Genomic DNA, 23,391 nt, shown 5'->3' on the forward strand with positions numbered 1-23,391 from the left:
GGACCAAGAGGAGAAGCAAAGCTAACAACACTTAACCCCCTAGTGAAATCCTATGGATTCTGGGGCCGTCTGCATTAATTTTGCTGAAACATCTGGATTTCCAGGTCCTCTGGTTAGAGCCTGGAATCTAGTCTTCTATGGTCTCAGTGTAGGCTCCTCTTCCTAGTGACTGAGGTGCAGGAGCTGGCGCTAAGTAGCAGCGCCCCAGCTTGCTGAAAAGGTGTTTTCAGTATCTCCCTGTCTTGATTGCTGCGTATTTGATTTCAGACAGTGCTGCTGGTGTGGGTGGAGAGGAACAGGAGCTGAACTCCATTTCATCTGGGGGGGCTCTAGCCTAGTTTCCTTTACAAATGTCAATGGAACGAGCCTCCTGACTTGGCATCTTCAGGGCTCAGCTCTGCCCCTCTCCCTGCAAGTGCCACTAGACCTTGCTTGGAGTGTGGCTGTCCTTGTCACAGTACCAAGGCTTTCATTACCATCCTGCGAGCAGGGAAGAATCTAAATCCCTAAGTATTTACAGGTTTCAGAGGAACAGCCGTGTTAGTCTGTATTCGCAAAAAGAAAAGGAGTACTTGTGGCACCTTAGAGACTTAACCAATTTATTTGAGCATGAGCTTTCGTGAGCTACAGCTCACTTCATCAGATGTTTACCGTGGAAACTGCAGCAGACTTTATATACACACAGAGAATATGAAACAATACCTCCTCCCACCCCACTGTCCTGCTGGTAATAGCTTATCTAAAATGATCAACAGGTGGGCCATTTCCAGCACAAATCCAGGTTTTCTCACCCTCCACCCCCCCACACAAATTCACTCTCCTGCTGGTGCTAGCCCATCCAAAGTGACAACTCTTTACATAATCAAGTCGGGCTATTTCTATTTAAAGTCTGCTGCAGTTTCCACGGTAAACATCTGATGAAGTGAGCTGTAGCTCACGAAAGCTCATGCTCAAATAAATTGGTTAAGTCTCTAAGGTGCCACAAGTACTCCTTTTCTTTTTGCGAATGCAGGAAATAGCCCGACTTGATTATGTAAAGAGTTGTCACTTTGGATGGGCTAGCACCAGCAGGAGAGTGAATTTGTGTGGGGGGGTGGAGGGTGAGAAAACCTGGATTTGTGCTGGAAATGGCCCACCTGTTGATCATTTTAGATAAGCTATTACCAGCAGGACAGTGGGGTGGGAGGAGGTATTGTTTCATATTCTCTGTGTGTATATAAAGTCTGCTGCAGTTTCCACGGTAAACATCTGATGAAGTGAGCTGTAGCTCACGAAAGCTCATGCTCAAATAAATTGGTTAAGTCTCTAAGGTGCCACAAGTACTCCTTTTCTTTTTAAGTATTTACAGTGCTTGAGCTAGTTCTTCAGATTTGTGTCTGGCTGTTGCAGAGAGCCACGCGCCCAGGAGTAAAATATCCATCGATATGAAACCTGCTCCCAGTGTCCAGCCATAGAGGAGAAATGACCCCAAGCTTCTGGATCTGCTAAGGGCCTGATGCAAAGCCCATTGAAGCCAATGGGAATCTTTCCATTGACTTACCAGGCTTTGGAGTAGGCCCTAATAGAAGAGATATATTCCTGAAGAGGAAATGGCGAGGAAAATCCCACTGGCTGGTTCAGGAACTGTGCTTGCTTCCCCTGGCTGGCTGCTGCTGCAATCTCCTCCCTGCTTTCCTGTCCTGTTAATGGTTGAGTATGTTCAGCCCATAAGGCAGGCTTGACCCTCAGATGTCACACACCTCTCAAATCACCCACTTTGGAAACGCATGTCACTCTACCAGGCCTTTTGGATTTCAATCCCACTGGAAAACAAGGCTCATGCAAGATTCAGGTGGAGAGGTCCAATCAAAATAGCTAATGAGGGACAGACATCTGTGGGGCTGAGCATGGGGACAGAGGACAGTCAGTGTAAGACACAGGGGGGCAATCAAACAATGCCAGCTAGATGGAGGAGGAAGAGGAGGATTGGGGGGTGGGTTGCATGTTGAAAGGTGTGGGGAGTAGGAGAAAAGAGAAATTGGAGGATCAGAAAATAAAATAACAAGCAGCATATTGCGGCAAAGAACTCTACAGTCAGGGTTTTGGAAATCCCTTTTCAGTAGGAACAGAATAGGAGAACAATCAGGGCTTCCAGAGAAGGGCTTGAATTAGGGGACATAATCAAAAATTGAGGGAAATAAGGGGAAGTGGGGGAACACAGGCAGAATTACTTCCCATAGAAACTAAACAACTAAGTTACTGGGGAAGGTGACTGGAGCAGCAAGGGTAAATGGTTTCTGTCTAGATTTTTATCCCAGGCCCATCACCATGGTATCTGAGCACTTAATTTGTTGCTGGAGAAAGGAGGATGAGAGGAGAACATGGAAGAGGGGAAGCAGGGAGGTGGGGGTTAGGACAATTTTAAAAGTGCCGGACTTTTGGACAAGTGACCTCTTCAGTTTCCTATAATGTCACATGTTCTTGGAAGTATCTCTGTGCCCAGCTGCAGCAGGAGCAGTGTTTAAACTGATAGCCCATCCCCAAGAACCTGAACATGATTTGTGTCTGTGTATCCCAGGTACTGAGAGTTCTGGGCAGATGGAGATCCTCAGCAAGGACCTGCTGCCTCGTCAGGAAGCTCAGCTTAAGACAGGTCTGGAGATGGCCGTGAAACACAAAGACAAGTTGCTGGAATTTGACAGAATGAGGTATGGTGCTTGCTGAAATAGCACAAACCATCCTGCAGGCCAGAGTCACTTTTGATCTAAATAGTATCAGCATTCCATCCCTTCCAAAACTGCCTTGGCTGCAAATCTATTAAACCTGAATTTATAGGTGGGATCACAATCATGGAGAAAATATCACAAGATGGGAGTGGTCCAGGCAGTGGTATGGCAAGCTGGTGCCTCCTGCCCCAGATGGAGGCCCTGTAGTGGGGAAGGGGAGTCTAGTCTCTGTGACTCAGAGACCCTAGTCTCTGTGACCCAGTCCTAACCTCTCAGGTGAGACTTCCAGCAAGCGAACCCATTGTAGTAGGTTTGTCCACTAGGAATTGCACTGAATGCCTCAGTACATTTCATATTGGCCACTGACCAGCCGGCAGGTGGTCACACCAGTATTGTATACTGCTGAGAACAGTATTTCTGCTGGAAAACATGGTTCCTCTGGGGCTGTTGGACTTGAGATTGGTAGGGAAGTGGTACATCAGCTGGCTGGATCAGTCACATGAAATGTGCCGAGATTCCCTGACTCTCACAGGAATTTCTCTTTGGCCCATTGATGGTTCTTGTTTTGAGCTACAGTCTTTGTTGTGGTGCTAAATTTTGTGCTTGTCCCTCTTCTTTTTCTGATGTTTTTTCCCTCTGAACAGATTGTCTCTCTAAATGGAGAATGTCATTTAAAGGTGACCAGCAAAGGACATTTAAAAAAATTGGTATTTTCCTCTTTTTTTCTGCTGATGTGTTAAGAAGGCCTGAAATGAGGTGGGGTGGTTGTTTTTAAGTAGTTTTTTTACTACCTTGCAGTGATCAGGAATTTCAAGTCTGGTCTTTTCTGGTGCGGCTTTCTTGGGGGTCTCCGAGGATGTGTATTGTGAGCTCTTACAAGTTAGCTGTAGGCCAGCGGTGATGAATCTTTAACAGACACACCCTTTCTTCCCCATGCGCCGTAGCCGCTGGAGTTCAATAGATGATAGCAAAAACAGAGTTTTAAACAGCGAGAGTAAAATTCCCTTCCCCTCTCAATGGCTGCCACTTTCACTCTCTTGTGATCTCGTTTCATTCGTCCCGGTCACCACAGGGTGTTCCAGGGCAGACAAGACTTGAATTTCTGATATAAAAACAAGAAGAACAAACTTTTGCTGCTGTTGTTGGGTGGGCGGAGGCGCGGAAAGACTCAAGCCCGTTTCTCTCCCCCCTCCCTCCCCCCCCCCGACAATTCACTTTTAAAGGAAAACCATGGGAACTTTGCAAAGGCAATGGTGTGAAAATTCTCCTGCTGAGATGACCATCTTGCTACATAACCACACACCTTACATGCCTTTCAGCTACTGCTGATGTTTGAGTCTGTTCTGACGGCACTCGTCTTGCAGCAGCTGTGGGAACTCCGTGCTGGGGACTCTAAACCAGGGGCTCTCAACCTTTTTCTTTTTGAGCCCCCCCTCAACATGCTATAAAAATGCCAGGGCCCAATGGGGGTAGGTGGGGGGATTCAGGGCTCTGGGCCAAGGGTGGGGACCCTTGGGCATAGGTGTAGTTTGACTTCTGTTTTGGAGGGGGCAAGAGTTGGCAGGGCTTGAGCCAGCTCCACGCAGTGGGGTCCAGGGAGAGAGCGCCACCTCCACCCTGTGACTCACCTCAGCAGGACACCTTGCTTTCTGTGTTGGGGGTGGGGTGGAGCTGCCCCCGGACTGCCCCACTCTGAGTAAGTCACTGCAGTTTGGTGGGGGGGACAACACCCTTATGCCCCCACAACTCTGCCCATGGACTCAAGGCTTCTGCCCGCAGGGAGCCCCAGGGCTGGGGGCTTCAGTCTCGCGCTGCTCCCAGCTTCAGCTGTGGGGGCGTGAGGGGCCACTGGGGTTCCCAGCTTCAGCCCCGCACCTGCTCCCAGCTTCGGGGGGAGGAGGGATGCTGTCTTCAGCCCCAAGCTGTTCCCGGCTTTTTTGCGGGGGGACAGACGCTGGCTTCAGCCCCATGGCCACTCCTGGTTTCTTTTACTGAAAAAGTGGAACAGCTTCAGCTGAAGAGATTGAGAGAGCCCAGCCCCAGAATCTTCTATAGCCCAGTGGCATGTGTGAAATTCACAAGTAGTTTTGGGTTGACAGACTGCATTCTGCAATGGATAAACGCCTCACTATCCTTGCCCTTTGAGACGTGATCGCACTCGCCAGGTGGAAGAAGTCTCATACTGAGTGAATTTTTCAAGCACTGTGTTGAGGCCAGGGGCCAGCTGGGTGGTCTGTTGGCAGGGCTCTGCAGGAGCCTTGGGCTTAATTCCCTGTCTGGTCTCCCATCCCCTGTTAGGTCTGTGAGGTTTGCTGGTGCTTTGGCCTCAGTGCTCTCTACCTTGGGGTGGAAATGGGGAAGAGAAAACTGTTCAGTCCCCTTCAGCCAGAAGAATGGGGCTTACAAGGGAAAGGGGGCCTTAACCTAGGAAGGGCATGAGTGGGGGCGGATTTTGGGGATCTGTAAAGGACACTGAAGCAGCCTCTGTAGGGAACAAATCACACTCTACTACATTCATGCCACTGCAACAATAATGCCCTGTCTCAATCCATGAGAGCTGCGTCCAGGGCTTGCTGTTGTGTGTAGTCTCCACAGGTTCTCCTCCGTATTTAAGATGGAAGTAGTTGTGCTCTCTTTCCGTTTTATTCCCTCGAGTTCCTGACAGGTTGTCAGCATGGTCCTCAAAAGGGCAAAATTTCATGCATCTGGCTTCATGTTACTGACAAGCCATGTTCTCCAGAGACCACAAGGGGGTCGTGGGAGCATGGGGAGGGGTGGCTGCATGACTGATGTGATGTTTCCAGGTATGTCTGGGGCTGTTTGCTGTCGTACCTGGTACCACTCTGCTTTTTCTCTGTGGCTGTCTCTCACCAGCGTGCGCCGTACTCAAGTCATCGATGACGAGTCGGATTACTTTGCTACAGACTCCAACCAGTGGCTGTCCAAACAAGAGCGTGAGGCACTGCAGAAGAGAGAGGAGGAGCTGCGAGAGCTGCGCCACGCTTCTCGACTTGCCAGGAAAATCACCATCGACTTTGCTGGCAGGCAGATCCTGGAGGAGCAGGACAGCATGGCTGAATATCACAGCAAGTGAGTAGGTGGCATCAGCCACCGAGCTGGCAGGGAGCAGAGTACGCTCCAGAGAGCAGAGAGAGGAGAAACGCTATCTGTGATTGTTAGCGAGGCAGCTGAGCTACCATCAATAGCAACAGATGACAAACTGCGGAGCCCATTCTCTTGAGAGGCAGCCCTGCCACTTGGTTAGAATGTTCTGTGCTTCTCCCTGTATCTCATTGTTTGAGACAAACAGGATCCTGAGCTCTTTAGCAACCGATTTGCTCCTGCTGCTTATTTCCCTGTTCGCAATCTCATCCCTCTGTCTGTGGTGTTGCAGACATCTGCTGTAGTCATGACAGCACAGAGAGTTTAGGGGTTTGTGCTTCAGGAGCAGATTACGCTCCTAAGGAGCAAAAATCTGCTTGTGTGCAAATATGCCTAGGAATAAAGAAGAGGCAAAAAGGAAGCAACAATATAATAACTTGATGTTCTGTAGAGCTTTGCATACCTGGGCATCTTCCAGACTCACTGTAACGGGATCACTTCCCCTACAAATGAAATTCAGCATCCTCTGGGGTGGAACATGGCAGCCATTCTATGTGTACAGAACTGCCCCCCAGCTTTTAGGAGGTGGAGTGACGAATACCACATTCCAAATGGAGTTGCCCACATTAGGGTTTGGCCAGGCCACTGTGGCTCTCAGAAGACTAGTCTAGTGGCTTGGACACAAGCCTGGGACTGTTTAAGTCTCTGCTGTGCCACAGACTTCTTGTGTGACCTTGGGCAAGTCACTTAGCCCTGGTCTACACTAGAAGTGGGGGGAGGACCTAAGATACACAACTTCAGCTACGCGAATAGCGTAGCTGAAGTCGGTATATCTTAGATCAACTTACCTGGCTGTGAAGATGGCGGTGAGTCGACCGCTGCTGCTCCCCCTTCGACTCCGCTTCCGCCTCTCGCAAGCTGGAGTTCTGGAGTTGACGAGGAGTGCATTCGAGGATCGATCACTACCCGCCGAACCAGTGGGTAGTGAAGACCTGCCCTTAGAGTGTCCGTGCCTCAGTTTCCCATCTGTAAAATTAAGATGTGCATCTCACAGGGCTGTTGAAGCTCAGATACTACGGGGTGCCAGATAAACGGGGTCCCTTTAGATAGTCTTGCTTTGTGACCAGTGTCCTGGGATCATTAATGACCAGGGGTGATCTGGATGCCAGTTTTACAGGGCTACCCTGTGCTGTGCAGGGCCATGCTCTCAGTACTGACTGTCCCTGCTGAATTTTGCACTCTGTCTGACTTACAGGCAGAACTGTCCTTAGCTGGCACGTTTGTGAGTGTTCCGGGCCAGTAGCTCCCTGGGAGAACACAGAGCAGTGCAGCTGTATATCTACAGCAAACATGCCTTGAGTGTCTGCAGGAGCCCGACTATCGGAGGGAGGGAGGCAGCAGGGGGAGCAGCCTGGCTGGGAGAAATGACAGGAAGTGCTTCTGGGACAGAAGGCCGGGGGGTATTAACGTGGTTTGTGTGTCCTTGCAGGTTGGATGAGACAATTGATGCCATTAACTGTGGCACACTGAGCAAGCCATCGAGGAGACCCCAGGGGAAGTCTGAAGTGAGCTCTGGGCTTCTGGTGAATCCCCACCTTCTCCAGCCTGCCCCCTTGGTTAGTGCCGATTTCTGATTCCTCCCCGAGCAGTGGCTGCCAAGAGACATGCACCCAAGTATTGTAACTTCCCATGTGTTGATGGCATCTCTTCCCTGTCCCCCAGCCTCCTCTGTGGGATTAGGATCATCTGAGCGAGAGATGGACACGGCCAGCTAGGTGGGCTAGTCCATCCCAAACTCTCGGCCTGGGCAGGATTTTTGCCAGTGGCATATTTAACTCAGAGCAGTGGGTTTCCTCCCCCTTTCTCAGCCTGATGCATCTCGCTCTTGGGAAGGTTTCCTGACATTCAGTCTAAAGGAGTTTCCCTTTTAAAATTCCCTTTATAAGGATCTGCCTGCCAGATTTCAGTTGTGCCCCCTCGGTCACGCTCTCCACTTGCTAGTGTCCCCTCTTGTCTTTCTTTGGTTCCTGTGCACCATGCATTTGTGCTCAGACACTTCCAAGCATTAATATACGCTTATTCTTAGTCTGTGACAGGCCATGCCAGATAATGCAATTTAAACCCATCCCTGTCTTCATACCAGGGTTTGTGCCTCTCCTGCCTCCACTTAACTGTTTTTCTACATCCAGGTATTTTTCAAGAGTTGTGGGAGCTCTTGGGCTATAGCTGGTTGTTTTTTCTCATTCCCTCTCAAGAGGAAAAGGCATGTGATAAGTGGCCATGAGTACTGTTTGTGCACCCAGAAGGGGTCTGTGGCTGCATCCAAAGGCTGGCTCTGAATGCCAATATCCCATATGGCAGTCCACGAGGAGGGGGAGGATGCTGTGTCAGCTGGTTGTCTGAACAATCCCTTTGGCCTCCCTTAAACTCTTCCCAGTGCAGGTGCTGCCAACTGGGTGTTGCTCAGTTGTGAACACACTATGTATGTGCCGTCTATGTTGTGGGACAATGTCGGTTGATAGTTCTACTCTTTAAATCTGCCATTTAGTTCAAGGGCAGCCAATGTGAGGGTTACATAGAGCAGATTAGTTTCCCTTGCTTTGGCTGCTACCAGGGTGTGGCATGCAGAGACTCCAGGCTTTGGCATGCAGTGCTCCATTTGATGAGTGGTCTGCACTCTTTGTATGCTTGGCTTGTGGTCTCTCTCGGGGGCATGACAAAGGTGGCCACCTGACCCACATCTTGCTCTGGGCTACACTGGCACCATCCCAGGTTAGATTCTCTCCTCCCACCCCCTTCGGGTTCAAGTCTGGCTTACCCAGCAGTAGCCAGAGAATGGTAAGAGCAGGGTTCTGATACAGTGGGCCAAAGATCTAATCCAGCAGGAGGGCTAGGCCATGGTGCCTTCTGCACTGTTGTTCTTAAGTAAAGAAAAAACTTAGTGATTTGGACCGAGTTAAACCTTCTGTTATGTGTTTGTTTTGAACATGCTGAAGTGGGTAGACCAGACTGGCTTGCTCCTGCACAGAAAAACTGCCCATTCTGCAGAAACTGGGCATGAGTCTGCCTCCGAAAGGAACAGGTTACGGATTCAGGATCGAGAATTACAGGAGATCTCAGATGATGGCTGGTGTCTCAGCATGCACCAGCCTTGGGCTTCTTTGCTGGTAAAAGGAATCAAAAGGTAAAAATAAAGACATGGAACTGTGATTTCCCTGAGGGAAATGTTTGGGCAGGATATGTACGAACAGGGAGCTGCACTTCTTCATCCGAGCATTCTGTTGAGTTCGGAACTGAGCAGACTGGAAAGAGTCAGCTTCTTTATGATGATAATTAACAAAGGCCTGAAAATACTCCAGTATTTTGCTATTTTTATACAAATTCCTTGGTAGATAACCTGCAGCATCGCGGTGCTCCATGCCTAGGAGCAGGGTTCCCCAGGGAGGGCCAGGAGACGTTACTAGACAAGCTTCCCCTTTACAAGGCAGTTTTCCAGACAAATCAGCTGCTGTCTCCCTGTTCCAGTGTAATTGGGGTGTCTTGGGAAATCCCTGAATTTCTGTAGATTTTTTTTTTTTTCTCTGAAGTTTCTGAGGAGATGACTTTTAATTCTGAAAAGCAGACTTATCAGTTCCTCAGGCTGTAGAGACTTCAGATCCCATCTTACCCTGCTCCTGGATCTGAGCAGCCTGGGAATGCTGCAAGCCAGCCATTCTGATAAAGGTGGAGCCTTTCATCCTGTTCCCATAGTCTCTGGGAGCTGCACCTAAAGAAAAGGGCAGATGCTGACTGCTTTGTCTACGTCTGTGGGCCATGTTGCCCATTAGATTGCATACTGACCACTGCCTAGCTCCTAGGAGTACGGAGTCTTGATTTCTGGGTATTGAAAAGTCAGAGTAGAGTGACTAAACCATGTAAGTAAGTTGCTTGATGAGATTCACTGGCTCCAGAAGTCTTCTCACTAACAGCTCTCCTCACTGAAGAGGAAAATGTCCTTTCCCAGGGCAAAGCTTGGTAACAGGAATCACAGGGTGAAATGTTCTATTGAAGACTGGGCCATGTGGGATCTCAGCTGGCATGTCAGTTCTGCATCCTCTTCTGTTCTCTCTAGGGTGGAGGGCAGGACCTGGTACACATCCCACAGAGGGCGGCTGTGGATAGCAGCTACTGCTAAAAGACCATCCCCTCAAGAAATCTCTGAGCTAGAGGCCACCTACAGAATGCTGCTCCGGGAAGGTGAACCTCACTATTGGGTCTCTGATTTTGGTACCTTGAGTCGTGTAATGAGCAGAGGCAGGAAGCAGGCACTCTTGGGCAGTTATTGCTGCTTCTCTCATTAACCTTCCTTTCTCCTTTCAATTCCCCTCTTCCTTTCTGCATTTCTTCAGCCAGAAGGGAGTCATGAAGCAGATCAACTCTGTCCTCTTGGCTAGTCAGAAGCTGTGAGCACAAGTGAATTGCATCTTACTTTGACAATACCTCCTAGCAGCAATGCCTCTTCGTTCTTGGTTCAGGCAATAGGTCGTTGCATGTGAATGTACGAAGGAGCTGGTGCTCTGAAGTTCAAATGCTATCATATGTTCTGGCCTCCTGGAGGCCAGGAATAAAAAGCTGCAGATTAACATGCAGATCTCTCTCTTTTGTGAGGCTAGGTGAGCCTGAGACATCAGCCTGGTCCAGGCTGCATGGCCAAGGAGATGTCGCCTCTTGGTGCAGCACCTCTGGATATTAGTCAGCCCAAATATGCCTAGGGATTTCTTCCTGCCTCACCAGAGCAAGGAACTGTGCATTCACTGTGCATCGGCCATACTGTTCCCTAAAAAGCCACAACAGGGGAGAGATGCACAAAAGCATGATGCTGCCATCCCTTGCTAGGGATGAGAGCCCCAAATTTCAGGCCATCTTGGATTTTTGTGCGTGTTTGCTTTTAAAGCAGCATGGCCCAGTAGCTGGAGTACTGGACTGGGATTCAGGAGACCTGGGTTCTATTCTTGGCTGGGTGACCTTGGGTAAGTCACTTACCTGCTTTGTGCCTCAGTTTCCCTATCTGTAAAATGAGGTTAATGATATTGACCTCCTTTGTAAAGTGCTTTGAGATCTACAAACGGAAGGTGTTTTACAGGAGCTAGATTTTATTTTTATTAAGGTCACTTTGGCTCAGCTGGCAGTTGACAGTTGCCTCCATCTCCAAAGCACCACATGATCTAAAGCACTGTAGTGTGCTCATCGGCAGTTTCTGCTAAAGGGCTGGCTCAGGATTGGAATAATGTGGGTGGTGAATATCAGGATCGAGGTGCATTGACTGAGTGTATTGGGAGCCCCGGTACGTTACAACAGAGGTGTAGCAGGGCAGGATGGAGATGTGTTGGCATAGCCATGCACAGTCTTTGTCTTTACCATCATCTGTCTGGCTTAAGCCAGTTCTCCAAGGCCATGTTTCCTAAACTGTGTACCGTGTGTCCCTAAATACGAAAGGAATTACAGAAAATAAACGCTAAATTTTCTTGTGCCTCAAAAAGTTTGAGCGGGAGAGATGAGCAAATGAGCGTGTTTCCAGTTAAGAGCTTACTGAGAATGGGACGATCACAGTGAGTGTGTGTTTTTTCAATCCTTTTCTTTCTCTTGGCGCAGATGTGGAATTTCCCAGAGATTATCCTTCTGGGTGCCTCCTGGGTTGTGTGGACTTGGCTGATTGTCTGTCACAAGAACAATTCAAGGAGCAGGTGAGTGAGGAAAACCAGCCTCTCTGAGCTGACTTTTTAACTGTCTACCTGCTTGCCTTCAAGCTACCCTGACTCGTATCTGTACATTGATCCATGGGAAAGTAAGGAGAATACTGAAGAAAGGATTTAAATTAAGATGAGGAGACCACTACTCTTGTGTGCACTGGGAAGAGAACACATTTCAGCAAGAGTTTCCTCTGGACCAGTGTGGAAAGTGGTCTAAGTGCTGGTACAGACGAGACAAAACAGGGTTTGCTGCTGCTGGGAGCATGATGGAATGCTGGTGGAAGTCAGTCTCCAGTATGGCTTTGGAAGTAGTTTTGTCAGGCCTACATTATTCTTATTGTCTCTGTTTAATCCAGTCAACGCTGGTTCAGGGGAACTAATGCTGAAAGGTGTTCTTGGCTTTCCTGGTGCCAAGAAGGTTGTTGTGACAGATGTGGCTCATTTGCACACCTGCTGACACTCTGCAAACCGCTGTATGAGAAGCACTGCTGTCCTGGGTTAAAGCTATACTCATTGCATTTCAGCTTTTGTTTGGCACCAGCTGTATTAAGAGCTAGGAGCTTAAACTTCACACCAGGTGACATCTGATTAAACACCATTTATTTCCTTGACTGGTCCCTGTTAAGAGGAATTTATGTGAATGCTATCACAGTTAGCAGCAGTCACTGCCAGTCCCTATCCATAGGTTAAGTGGATTCTTTGGGAGAGAAGCTGATAAAGTGGCTGTCCAGGAGAACAATGCTGTGGTTAAAGCAGAACATACCATAGCGATGAGTTTCCTTTGGGCTATGAAGAAGCAGCTGATCAGTGTGACATCATTTCACATGAGGGAGAGCTCTCCCCTTTCCTCCCCGCAGCCCTGTGAGTTTATACCAAGCAGAAGAAGGAAGAGTGGTGGCTGGGGACTAGAGATAAAGGCGACATACTGAACTGAATGGGATTTTTCTTTTCCCTGTCATCTGTTTGGCTTTTAGAATTGGGACAGGACTGTTAGAACCTGAACAGCAGAGGGCGCCTTGGGACCGAGGTATCAGAAAGGCCACTTAATGTCATGACCGTGCAGCCTGCCTAGAGTTACAGAATCCCAGGAAGTGAAGAAGGGAGTAGACCAATTAGATCATCACCTCCATCCCCTAGGGCCAGAGCACGATTGTTCCATACACTATATTATCCAATGCCCGTTGCAGTCTAGTTTCAAACGAGGGCCTTTTTCCTTTCCCAGCTGCCCTTGGAAAACTTCCACCAGTCTAATCAGTTGCATTGATAGAAGATATGTCCTGATCTCCAGCCTATATGTTTTCTTTTTTTAATTGAATCCCATCACTCCTAGTTCCACCCCCTGGGAAATGCCCTGGAAAATTCCTCTTCTTTCTTGGTGTTTATTCCCTGGAGGTACATGTAGACAGTTGTCATAGCGCTTCCCTAGTTTTTGTTAACACAAGCTGTATGTAATTAGCCTTTAATCTCTCCTCATAGATCAAGCCCTTCAGACTCTTAATCAGTTCTGTTGCTGTCTTACAATTCCTTCCAGTTTGCTGTCATCTTTCTGTTTTGTTGAGGCACTAGAATTGAACACATTATTCCAGGAGCAGTCTCGCCAGAGCTGTATAATTTCCTTTCCTCTCCTCTCAGTACTATGTTACCTTTACATGTCCAGCCCAAAATCACACTGGCTTTTTTCTGTTACCATACTGCATTGTAAATGTATATCCTCTCTAATTTGCTGTCGCTTTCAGAATTAATGCTATACAGGAGTCACTGTTTGTAGGTTTGGTATTTTGCCCCATATGTATTGGCTAGAATTTAATATGAATGTGCTCCCAGTTAAATTAGTGATGAGGATGTTGTTGCCTCTTGTCAATAATGAGTGTAGTTGAATCAGAGTGAAAACAGTTTAACCCTGAGTCTATATAGTAGGGATGTAAATCTTGTTTAGAAAGTTAACCATTTAAACGATTAAAAATATTTTGTTTAAACGGTTAACTGATTAAAGGGCCGGCCAGCATGGCTGGGGCTGCTCTGGACGGTGCTGGCCAGTGCAGGGACACTGGGGTTGGCGGGCCAGCTGGTGTGGGGTCGCTAGGGTTGGTGGGCCGGTCCAGGGGTTAACTGTTAAGGCAGGTTAACATTTTACATCCCTAGTACGTAGACAGGACTGACCCATGTTCAGCACTCGTTCAGAAACCAGAATTGAACCTTGTTGGGAGCAGGGCTCAGTCCTGTTTTCTGAACCGCTGCTGCATGTGATGTGGTTTTGTCTACTCTCATCTATTTTCAACACAGTTTTAGCAGCACCTGATACAGAAGCCAGCTATTGCAATGGGTTCCTTTCCTAGTGCAGACAAATCTCTGTTGGCTTCAGGATAAGCAGGGTGGAGCACCTAGTCTTCTGAACACTTGTATTTGTATCATAGGAGAAAGCCAATTAAAATGTTTTAAAACCTGACAATACAGTAAGTTAAACAGTGCAAACCTGGCAGCAGAGATCCCTCCATGAGAGCAAGACATGCTAGACTTCTTCTCAAACATTCTCCTTTGATTATCTGCCCCCCACCCCCTCAGCTCCCATTTGATACGTCTTTCACATTTCCAGGAAATTGAGTAATTACACAGATCCCATGTGACCACATCAGTGGATGATGGTTTGAAAATTAAATAAGTGCCCAGTGTGCACATTGCCTGGTGATGGAGGCCGTGTTTTTTTCAAGATCAAACATGTTTGTTTTTACTTGTGTCTAATCTTTTCTGTAGGCAAAGGTGTTTCTCTTTCCTTCCTGTTTGCTTCCTCTGTCAGGTATTAATGAAGTTTAGTAAAACCCAGCTTTTAATTTCCATGACACCCTGCTGCTGTTTTTCACTCCTCATCATCCTTTAATATTTAGATTACAGATTTGCTCAGAAGGCTAAATCAGAATGAGGCCCCGATGTGCTGAGCAAACAGACGGGTAGAGGTGGTCCCTACCTCAGAGATCTCACAGTCTAATTGGTGTATTCTTTATTAGTTGTTAATTTGAAGACTTACTGTATGTATACTGTGAACTTGTATGTTCAGATCACTGCTGTGGGTCCAATCTTTCAGCCCTTATTAAGGTGTAGTTTTTGCATGACTGGTCGCATTGATTTCAGTGAAGCAATTTGCATGATTAAGGACTAACTGTATGAGGAAGAGTTGCAGGATTGGGCCCTGTGTTAATGGCATGCCCGGCGGCTTAGGGGGGTTTGGGGGAAGAAAGGTGGTCTTGAGGCTAAAATCACCACAGACCTGCAATCAGGTGACATGGGCTCTAAACCCAGCTGTGCTACTGATTTTCTGTGTGAACATGGGCAAGTCACTTAACCTCTCTGTGCCTGTTTCTCCATCTGTAAGATGGAGTACTCCTTCCCTGGCAGAAGTGGTGCGAGGCTGATGTCATTCCTTGTGATCCTTGGATCGGAATACAAAGGGTTATTATCATCAGATACAACATCCACCTGACATGAATGGTTTGAATTGCACTGGCAACAGTAGAGTGAAGCTATAACTCCTCCCATCACTCAGCCTGGTTACCAGTCTGCTCTGCTGCTCAGACAGCCTGAGATGTGGCAGGCTTAACTCTGAATGTCTGGGCTGTGCTGACAGATCTCCCATCTTCTTGGAGTGTATTCTGGGTTCCCTTGCTTTCATTAATGGGTGCCTCAAAAAATGGAAATTCAACTTCAAATGGTCCCTTTGTTGCACTTAGCTGTGCTAATCGTGACCTGCCAAGAGCTGAGTTAAGAGGCTGCTTTTCCCTGCTCCAGGCTGACCTCACCAACACCTCAAGCAGAGCAGAGAGCAGCCTTCCTTTTCCCGTGTTAGGTGTTAGTGAGCTCATCTGTTGTAACTGGGGAAACACAGAATGCTACAGGCAGGCCTTGGCAGGGAAATAAAGAACCAGATGATTTACAATTAATGCACTGAGGTCTATTCATATTCTGTTGATGATCTGAGATCTAAAGCAGCTTTTATTTTAATTACCAAAAAGCATTTTCATATCAGGTATTTAAGTATTTCTAAATGGTTTTGAAAGTGGGTGACTACAGATAGATGTCAAACCTTGGTATTAAATACAAGATGATGCTGGAAAGAAATTAGGAATTTATTTTTCACATGTGAGTGAAAAATCACCTGCCACTTTAAATCTGTGTAAGGGGGCTTTGCTAAATTTTTGTGCCTGAAGGGCAAGTGGGCCTTTTCAGCAGGCTTTACTTTTCCCACTCCACTGAGTTTGAACCTAGTGCCCCCAAAATACTAGGGTGCCAGGAATACAAGAAACAATTAATATCCCATGCAGGAATACAATAAATAGGTCTTGCTGTACTTAGTCTCTCATCTGTAAACATTCCGAAGAATGTTATCTTCTGGATCCTAAGGGCAAGTCTACACTAGAGCACTACAGCTGCACCGGTGCAGCTGTGCTGCTGTAGCACATCTGGTGAAGACGTGCTATACTAATGGTAGAGCGTTCTCTCTTCGGCATAATTACTCCAGCTCCGCGAGAGGCGGAAGCTATATCAGCGGGAGAGCGTCTTCCACTGACATAGTGCCAGTGTGGACATCGCTTAGGTCACTGTAACTTGTGTCGCTTAGGGGGGTGTCTTTTTCACACCCTTGAGCGACGTAAGTTAGGTTGACTTAAGCAGTAGTGTAGACCAGTCCCAATACATGCTAATAATCAGCACCTGAACAAGAAATCAAAGAGAGAAAAACACAGGAACACAGTAACTGAAGTATACAGTATAAAATAGTGAAACGATATAGATATGTAAAGATGTAAATAATTTACTGCACAAAGCATCTCCGGAACATGTGAATATAAAATGAGTGCAAGTCCTAAGTATTTTATTCTAAAAGTCCAAAGTAAAAGTCACACTGATGCAGTATTGCCAATCCCAAGTATTCAGAAATCATCAGATTAAAAAAAAAACAAACCACCAGTCAATTTGGAAATTTTATTTGCCCTCTGGGTTTTGAGCCTTTAGGGTACACTCAGCTCATGTTTCAAGCTTTTCTCTGTAACCATGAATGTCATTTCCCCCACCCCCCTTTTTTTTAAAAGAAAACTGAGATTCTCATTCAGTTATCTGATCCCAAGGGCTGGGTCTTTAAGAACACCAAATACTGTGAGCCTCATGATAAAATTGTGAGATTTGGCAACATTTCAGAGGAGTTATCCTGGGGGAGCTGCAAAGACCCTCTCATGTTTCAGTTTCTGACTGTAAAAGTTTCCTGACACAGGGTTCAAACAAGAGGGTTATGTGTGAGAGGCAGTGGCAATCCACATGTGAGAACATCTGTCTGTTGGTGTGCGTGTACTTTCTGTGGGGGTAGGAATTCCATCTCACATCTCGGGTGATCTGTGTTTTGAAGATGGAGTAATGACGTTGTTTCTCACTGTGGCAGTTAACACCTTCTACTTCCTGATGAGAGTCTGCCAAGTTGCACATGTCTACTATTAAAAGGTCTCCACAAGGATTTGAGATTTGTTTGGAACTTGACTAGCCTGGTGCAGAAAGTAATGTATCTATGCCACAGCTAACAATTGTAGCCAGCATCCATGCCCTTCTAACTCAGGGGCCCACAAAATTAGCAGTGTCTGAACCTGGATTGATCACATGTAATCTAATTCCAGATCAGGTTGAATAAGGTCTAATTCTGGCTTGCAGAGACCTACAGATGTTGCAAAGAGTATGTTTATACCAGCCCTCCTGTTTGAGATTTCTCAGTATAGTTTTCAGGCAAGAGAGTCCTCCTCCAGGGTCTTGCTTATTTGTGACAAAGCAGAGCAAATTAGGAATACAGTTAATTTGGATTTTAGTTCTCTAGGGCCTTTAGAATTTTTCCTTATCCAAAGCTCTCTAGTTTTCAGAAGAGCTTGTTCTGATACTCTAGCTTCCCAGCATAAGCCAGCAGTTATAAAAAATTTACTGCTCAATCTGTTAAAATGCAGGAGAAATTGCCAGTTGATGATTAATTTAGGAACACATTAGCATGCCAAAAGGAACTGAATGTTAGTTTTACAGCATTTGATAGAGGCTAGCATGCCCTCTTCTCTGGTTTCAGAGACCCTGGGGAAGAACTGAGGCTAAAGCCGAAGCATATGACTTAATTAATGGTGATTGTAGATTTAGCCTTTGCTACTATTTTAGCAAGCTAGTCAGTGGTTCGGGACTTAACTTTGCTCTCAAACACAGTCCACGCTCTATGGAGAGTCGAAACTCAGCTCCTTCTTGGTATTTGATTTTACTAATACTGACAGTAAAGATAAGGTAACAAAATTCAATTCAAACCTTCCTAGACTTCTGTGCTTCTAGAGTTCTTCCCTCCAGACTGCTCAGCCCTCACCCTCGATCTTCAATTTCTAGAGAATAAGTCCCAGCTCCCTTATTCCAGAGTGGGGTAATGAACCATCTGTTCTAGTGAATCATTAAACTTCACAAGTTTGTTGATGATACCAAGCTGGGAGGGTTTGCAAGTGCTTTGGAGGATAGGATTAAAATTCAAAATGATCTGGAAAAATGATGTGACATAAATTGGATGAAATTCAATAAGGACAAATGTGGAGTACTCCATTCCGGAAGAAACAATCAGTTGCACACATACAAAATGGGAAACGACTGCCTAGGAATGAGTACTGTGGAAAGGGATCTGGGAGTTATAGTGGGTCGCAAGCTAAATATGAGTGAACAATGTAACGGTGTCGGGAAAAAACGTGGACATCATGCTGGGATATATTAACAGGAGTGTTGAAGCAAGACACAAGAAGTAGTTCTTTTGCTCTACTCTGCACTGATGTGGCCTCCGCTGGAGTATTGTGTCCAGTTCTGGATGCCACATTTCAGGAAAGATGTGGACAAATTGGAGAAAGTCCAGAGAAGAGCAACAAAATGATTAAAGGTCTAGAAAACATGACCTATGAGGGAAGATTGAAAAAATTGGGTGTGTTTAGTTTGGAGAAGAGAAGACTGAGGGGGGACTTAACAGTTTTCAAGTAAATAAAAGATTGTTACAAGGAAGAGGGAGAAAAATTGTTCTCCTTAACCTCTTAGGATTGGACAAGAATCTGCCATGAGGGAGGTGTAGGTTGCACATTAGGAAAAACTTCCTAACTGTCAGGGTAGTTAAGCACTGGAACAAATTGCCTAGGGAGGTTGTGGAATCTCCATCATTGGAGGTTTTTAAGAACAGGTTAGATAAACACCTGTCAGGAATGGTCTACTTATTACATAGTCCTGCCTTGAGTGCAGGGGACTGGATTAGATAACCTCTCGAGGTCCCTTGCAGTCCTACACTTGTATGATTAGAACCCTCTTAGCATTCCGCAGCAGGTGAGACGTTGGGTTGTTTCAGGCAAACACTGCCGGCCTGCTATAAGGTCGTGCTAAAGACTGGGCCCAAAAAGTAAACTCTGTTCAGTGACATGGATTTAAAAGGCTAGGGAGTTACCCAGAAGTGAAAAATTATTGTGTGTGTGTGAGGGAGAGAGGAATATTTTAGCTGTTATTCAACACAGTTAATATAGTTCAAATACAGATGTGCAAGGACTACATGTACTTATATAAGCCTTCATCACCATGTAATTAATACATTTCGTAACCCAAAACAGGTCAATCTTTCCAAATCCATTTATAAAAATATCTGGATTCCACCAGTACATCCCACTCTGAGAATTGGTGGAACTCTGATATAATTTAATCAACAATATCGAAAACAAACAGCATGCATCTAACAATTTGCTTTCATTACAGAGCAACGTTAGGGGTCAAGCCCAAGGCTGGGTGGGTAGAGTGATCGTGAGTGATGAAGTTTACCAGAGCAAGGAGTTGGGTGGATACATTAATTGTTAATTTCTAGCCAAGGGGTCTTTTTCTTAAAGGTGCAAAATTTTTGTAAGTAATGGGTGTGATTGTTTATGGCATTAGCTGGACTCTGCAATTGCTTTTTTCCTTAACCCTTTCCTAACGTGGTTGTTGGAATGTGAATTATTAATTCCTTAGTAGTCATTTATAAAAGGACTTTATTCTGCTGAGAGAAACACTCCCACAATGCTACCATGAGTTGCTAATGTAGAAGCAAGCACTCTTTCCCCCACCATTCCAGTCCTGTTTTCTTCCTGCTCCCGCCTTTTGTCTGGCCATAAGAGAGGATGGCATGGAACAAGAAAACATGTGAAATGTACCTTTTGGCCTTCATACTGGTGAATGTTTTTCCAGTTCCACCCAGTTTCTCCTGTTGGTCATCAGTCATCCAGCAAATGTGTCGAACCCATTCAAATGTAGCTTGCTTGGCTCACTGCGGGCAGGTGTTTTTCCAGGTAGGGAATAGAGATGTTGAAGGCTTAAGTGGGACTCGATCACTTGGCAGTGGTGGGCTTAAGTGGGACTCGATCACTTGGCAGTGGTGAGCTTGGGAATTAGGAAAGCAGAGGAGGACGGCTCACATTCCAGGTTTTCTGGCACCCTTGCATCCTCCAAGCCTTCTGAGAACTGAGCAGTGTGGGTCTGTTCAGCATTTTAAAATCAAATGCCGTTCAACTAGTTTAAATGTTCATCTACCTTTTGAAGCCCCATTCCTATTAAATCATAATTACTTCCCCCTGCACCTTACACAACCAAGCTACAGGTTGTGGTGTAGATCTGGGCTGGAAACTCTGATGCAGAGAGCACCCCAGGAAAGCAGTGGTGCTTGACTGGAAAAGGCCATCCTGGAGAGAATGCAGCAGTGTCCCACGCCTATCCTCCCTCCTGCTTGTGGATCTGATTGTGCTCCGGAATAACGGAATACTGCACAAGCAGGCAGAGAAAAAAAGCGATACCTGAAGGGCATAGTTGTGGGAAGAAGGGGAAATGAAGGCAGCCTAGCAAAGCTCCTTGTGCGGCCCCATGAAAGGAGCTGGTGCCGCTTGCCAGCATATGATCCGCCAGCAGCAGATGTAAGCTCTAAAAAACAGCAGGGAGGATGCTGACTGCAACAATGCATCAAGGCTGTGGTTTGTAACCTCAGTGGTAAGGCAGTTAACTTTTTTTAGCAAAGACATTTTGATTGCCAAATCCATAACCATTAGCAGCTGTGGTTCTGAGCTGTTCCTTCCTCACTTGTTGCAGTCTAGACCGAACAGGCTTTCAAACAAAAGTTTGGCTGGCAGCTTTTGTTGTTGTTTTGTAATCTTCCTTTTCCTTCTGCCAGTCCTGTCAAACTGAGTGGAATATCACTGATTAGCTGCTTTCTAGCCCAGCCTGCCTCAGCACTGCACCGAAGCACTTCCCCTCCCATCAGCCATATGGCTAATGCAGTGGCTTTGGACAGTTATCTGGGTTCTCGATCCCAAAGAGGTGGTAAATGGAGCATCAGTGATAAGAGTCCAGATCTCTGGCAAGAATACTGGATACTTTGTTTCTGGGCTAGTAAACTTGGCATTGAAGTTTGGCCTCCCCTCCTACGGATCGGGGAAGCTCTCTGCTCATCGTAATCAATAGAGACTCTGTGGAAGTGAGAAATTAGAGAAGATAGTGATGGATGGAACAGCAATCAGAGCAGAGAACATCTCTGAAGATGCAAAGTTCCAGTATCCCCCAGTGTGTTGTGAGAGAAACTAGTGTCTCAGGTGTAACAGTTTGCACTCACCTAGCTCCTTCAATCCAGTACTTTACAAAGGTGGGAAACTGAGGCAAGGAGAGGTGAAGTTCTTGCCCAAGGTGTCATGGAAAGTGACTAAAAATGGCAGCACCCTTACCGACAGACCTGCTCTCAGTGTGTGTTCGGCACCAGGGCTGCTGACTTTCTGAGCCAAAGGGTTTTCCCTTTGGTTTAAAAACCCCCTGAAGCCCTGCAGTGCCAAGTCTGGCCCAGGCACTGTGAACAGATCATGCATCTGATGAAGTGAGCTGTAGCTCACGAAAGCTTATGCTCAAATAAATTGGTTAGTCTTTAAGGTGCCACAAGTACTCCTTTTCTTAGATCGGTCATTGAGTTCCAGCTGCTGGGTCAAATTCTGCCTTCAGTTACACCTGGGCAACCCTGTGGAAGACCTTGGTGTGGCTGAGGGAACAGTCTGGTGGACAGAATCTTGATTACTGGTGCTTAGGTATGAGCCAGAATGATTCTAGCACTTCTCTGAGCCCAGGCAGACTTCACAGCACTTGCGGTCAGAGAAACACACCTTTTGACTGGTAAATCACGTTTCCTCTGTGAAGCCAGTGAGATGATAACGGAACCCCAAGAGGCCATTCTTAGCTTTGCTTTTCAGACTAGAGCTTCCCTCGAGCCTCCTGAAGACAGTTTCACGGACAGGGGATTTTCAAGATCCCGGAGAAAAGCAACGTTGGAGACTGTGACTGGCCAGGAACAGGATGCTACACTCACGTGCAGTGCCTGGAACAGGAACCTGGCTATGCTGCATGATTTACCTAAGGAATAATCTGAAAAATCTAGCATTCTGTGTAGGGGTTGTTTGGGATAAGAAGCATCTGGCATTCTCCTGCTTCCAGGCCCTGCAGCTAACAGCTAGAGAGGGTTATTCTGAAAATGATGCTTTAAAGTTGAAGCTTGATCTTGCAAAAGGACATTGACACACACAAAAAATGGATGATCGCTGGAACTTTTGTTTCCTGTTTGCCCTGTTGTTGTTCTAGCACCATTATTTTGCATGGTGGAAACCCTGCCCTGGAGAGTAACAGTCAACGCCAGGTGAACGCCGCCCATACAGGTAACATTTCTCATTTAAAACTGGGCATTTCCAAGTCCAGATCCCTTCCCTGGAATGGCCCCCAGAAGCCAAGCTGCTCCATCACTAGGCCAACACTTCGCCTTTCTCTGTTTGTCATCAGATGCTCTCAAAGTGGCTTATGAACACTGACAAATGGCTCTGGGTTTCAGAGGTGGGGAAGGTTGCACAGTGGCACGGCTAGCAATAGATCTGGGATCTCCCATGCTACCCACTAGATTGTACTGAAGTTGTTGCTCGCTGCCTGTGTGTTTTTGCCCCAGTCCTGGCCTTTTGGAGTACAAAAAAGCAAGGGGTCTAGATAAGCATTGGTGTAATTTTACTGGTCTCTAGTTGCTTAGGCTGCCTCTCAGCCATTGGTCACATTTGTAGTGGGGTTGGAGAGCAGGTTACAAGTGCTGGCATAAATGCCGCTGTTTGGCTGCGGCTCCCATGCTCCTTGCCAGAAACTGCTGAGAATTTTTTTTCTCTTTTGGAAACCGCTACAGCAACGTTTTCTAGCTGGATGGTGAGCAATTTCCCTCAGGAGAGGAGGCGAAAACGGCTCTTTAGTAGTTAATTACCTGTTATGTTAGTCTGACAGCGATGAAGCTTATGAGGCATGAAAAAAGAGTGGATCCGCCTTTCCCACAAATCTCACTGAAAACTGGGTGAAGTAAGTTGCCCGCTGGCCAAGCATGCTCCCCAAACCTCCCCCAGCTGTCCTCGGTCACAAGCACGCCATTCAGCCCTCGCATTCCTCTCGCAGGGAACGCTTTGCTTCCCAGCCTCCTGACGTGGGGACAGCCAAGTGGCTTCTCGCTCTAACTCTTGGAGCAGGCAGCACAGAGTATGGGGTGTTTCTGCCTGCCACAGATGGCTGATTTATTGACACACAGGCCCCGCTGCAGCAGCCCTATGCTCTTTCCGAGTGGCTGAATCACTGCCAAGACGTTTTTGAACTAGATTTCATGGGGAGAAATAACCCAGCTCTGATGTTAGCACATGGGCTCCGCTGGCCTTTATTCCTTCCAGACAGCCTTGCTTTCTGGCGTAGCCTCTTTTATTTTGAAGCACTGAGGGGAGATGAAGCCCAGACCTCAAGATGGCCGCCTGGATCAGCAGCGGGTGACA

General features: G+C 46.8%; 1 protein-coding gene across 2 annotated transcripts in view; it reads left to right on the plus strand.

The window, feature by feature from the left end:
- TRIP4 (thyroid hormone receptor interactor 4) overlaps nt 1-23,391 on the plus strand; it is a 51,938-nt gene that overhangs the window by 15,008 nt on the left and 13,539 nt on the right. For both annotated transcript variants that reach the window (XM_048866501.2, XM_048866499.2), the window contains 6 exons: nt 2,558-2,687; nt 5,580-5,795; nt 7,297-7,423; nt 8,804-8,991; nt 9,919-10,043; nt 11,439-11,530. In XM_048866501.2, the coding sequence (XP_048722458.2) occupies nt 2,558-2,687; nt 5,580-5,795; nt 7,297-7,423; nt 8,804-8,991; nt 9,919-10,043; nt 11,439-11,530 (878 nt within the window). The remainder of the gene's footprint in view (nt 1-2,557; nt 2,688-5,579; nt 5,796-7,296; nt 7,424-8,803; nt 8,992-9,918; nt 10,044-11,438; nt 11,531-23,391) is intronic.

Source organism: Caretta caretta, chromosome 10 (genome assembly GCF_965140235.1).
Source record: "Caretta caretta isolate rCarCar2 chromosome 10, rCarCar1.hap1, whole genome shotgun sequence".
NCBI classification, from domain to species: Eukaryota; Metazoa; Chordata; order Testudines; family Cheloniidae; genus Caretta; species Caretta caretta.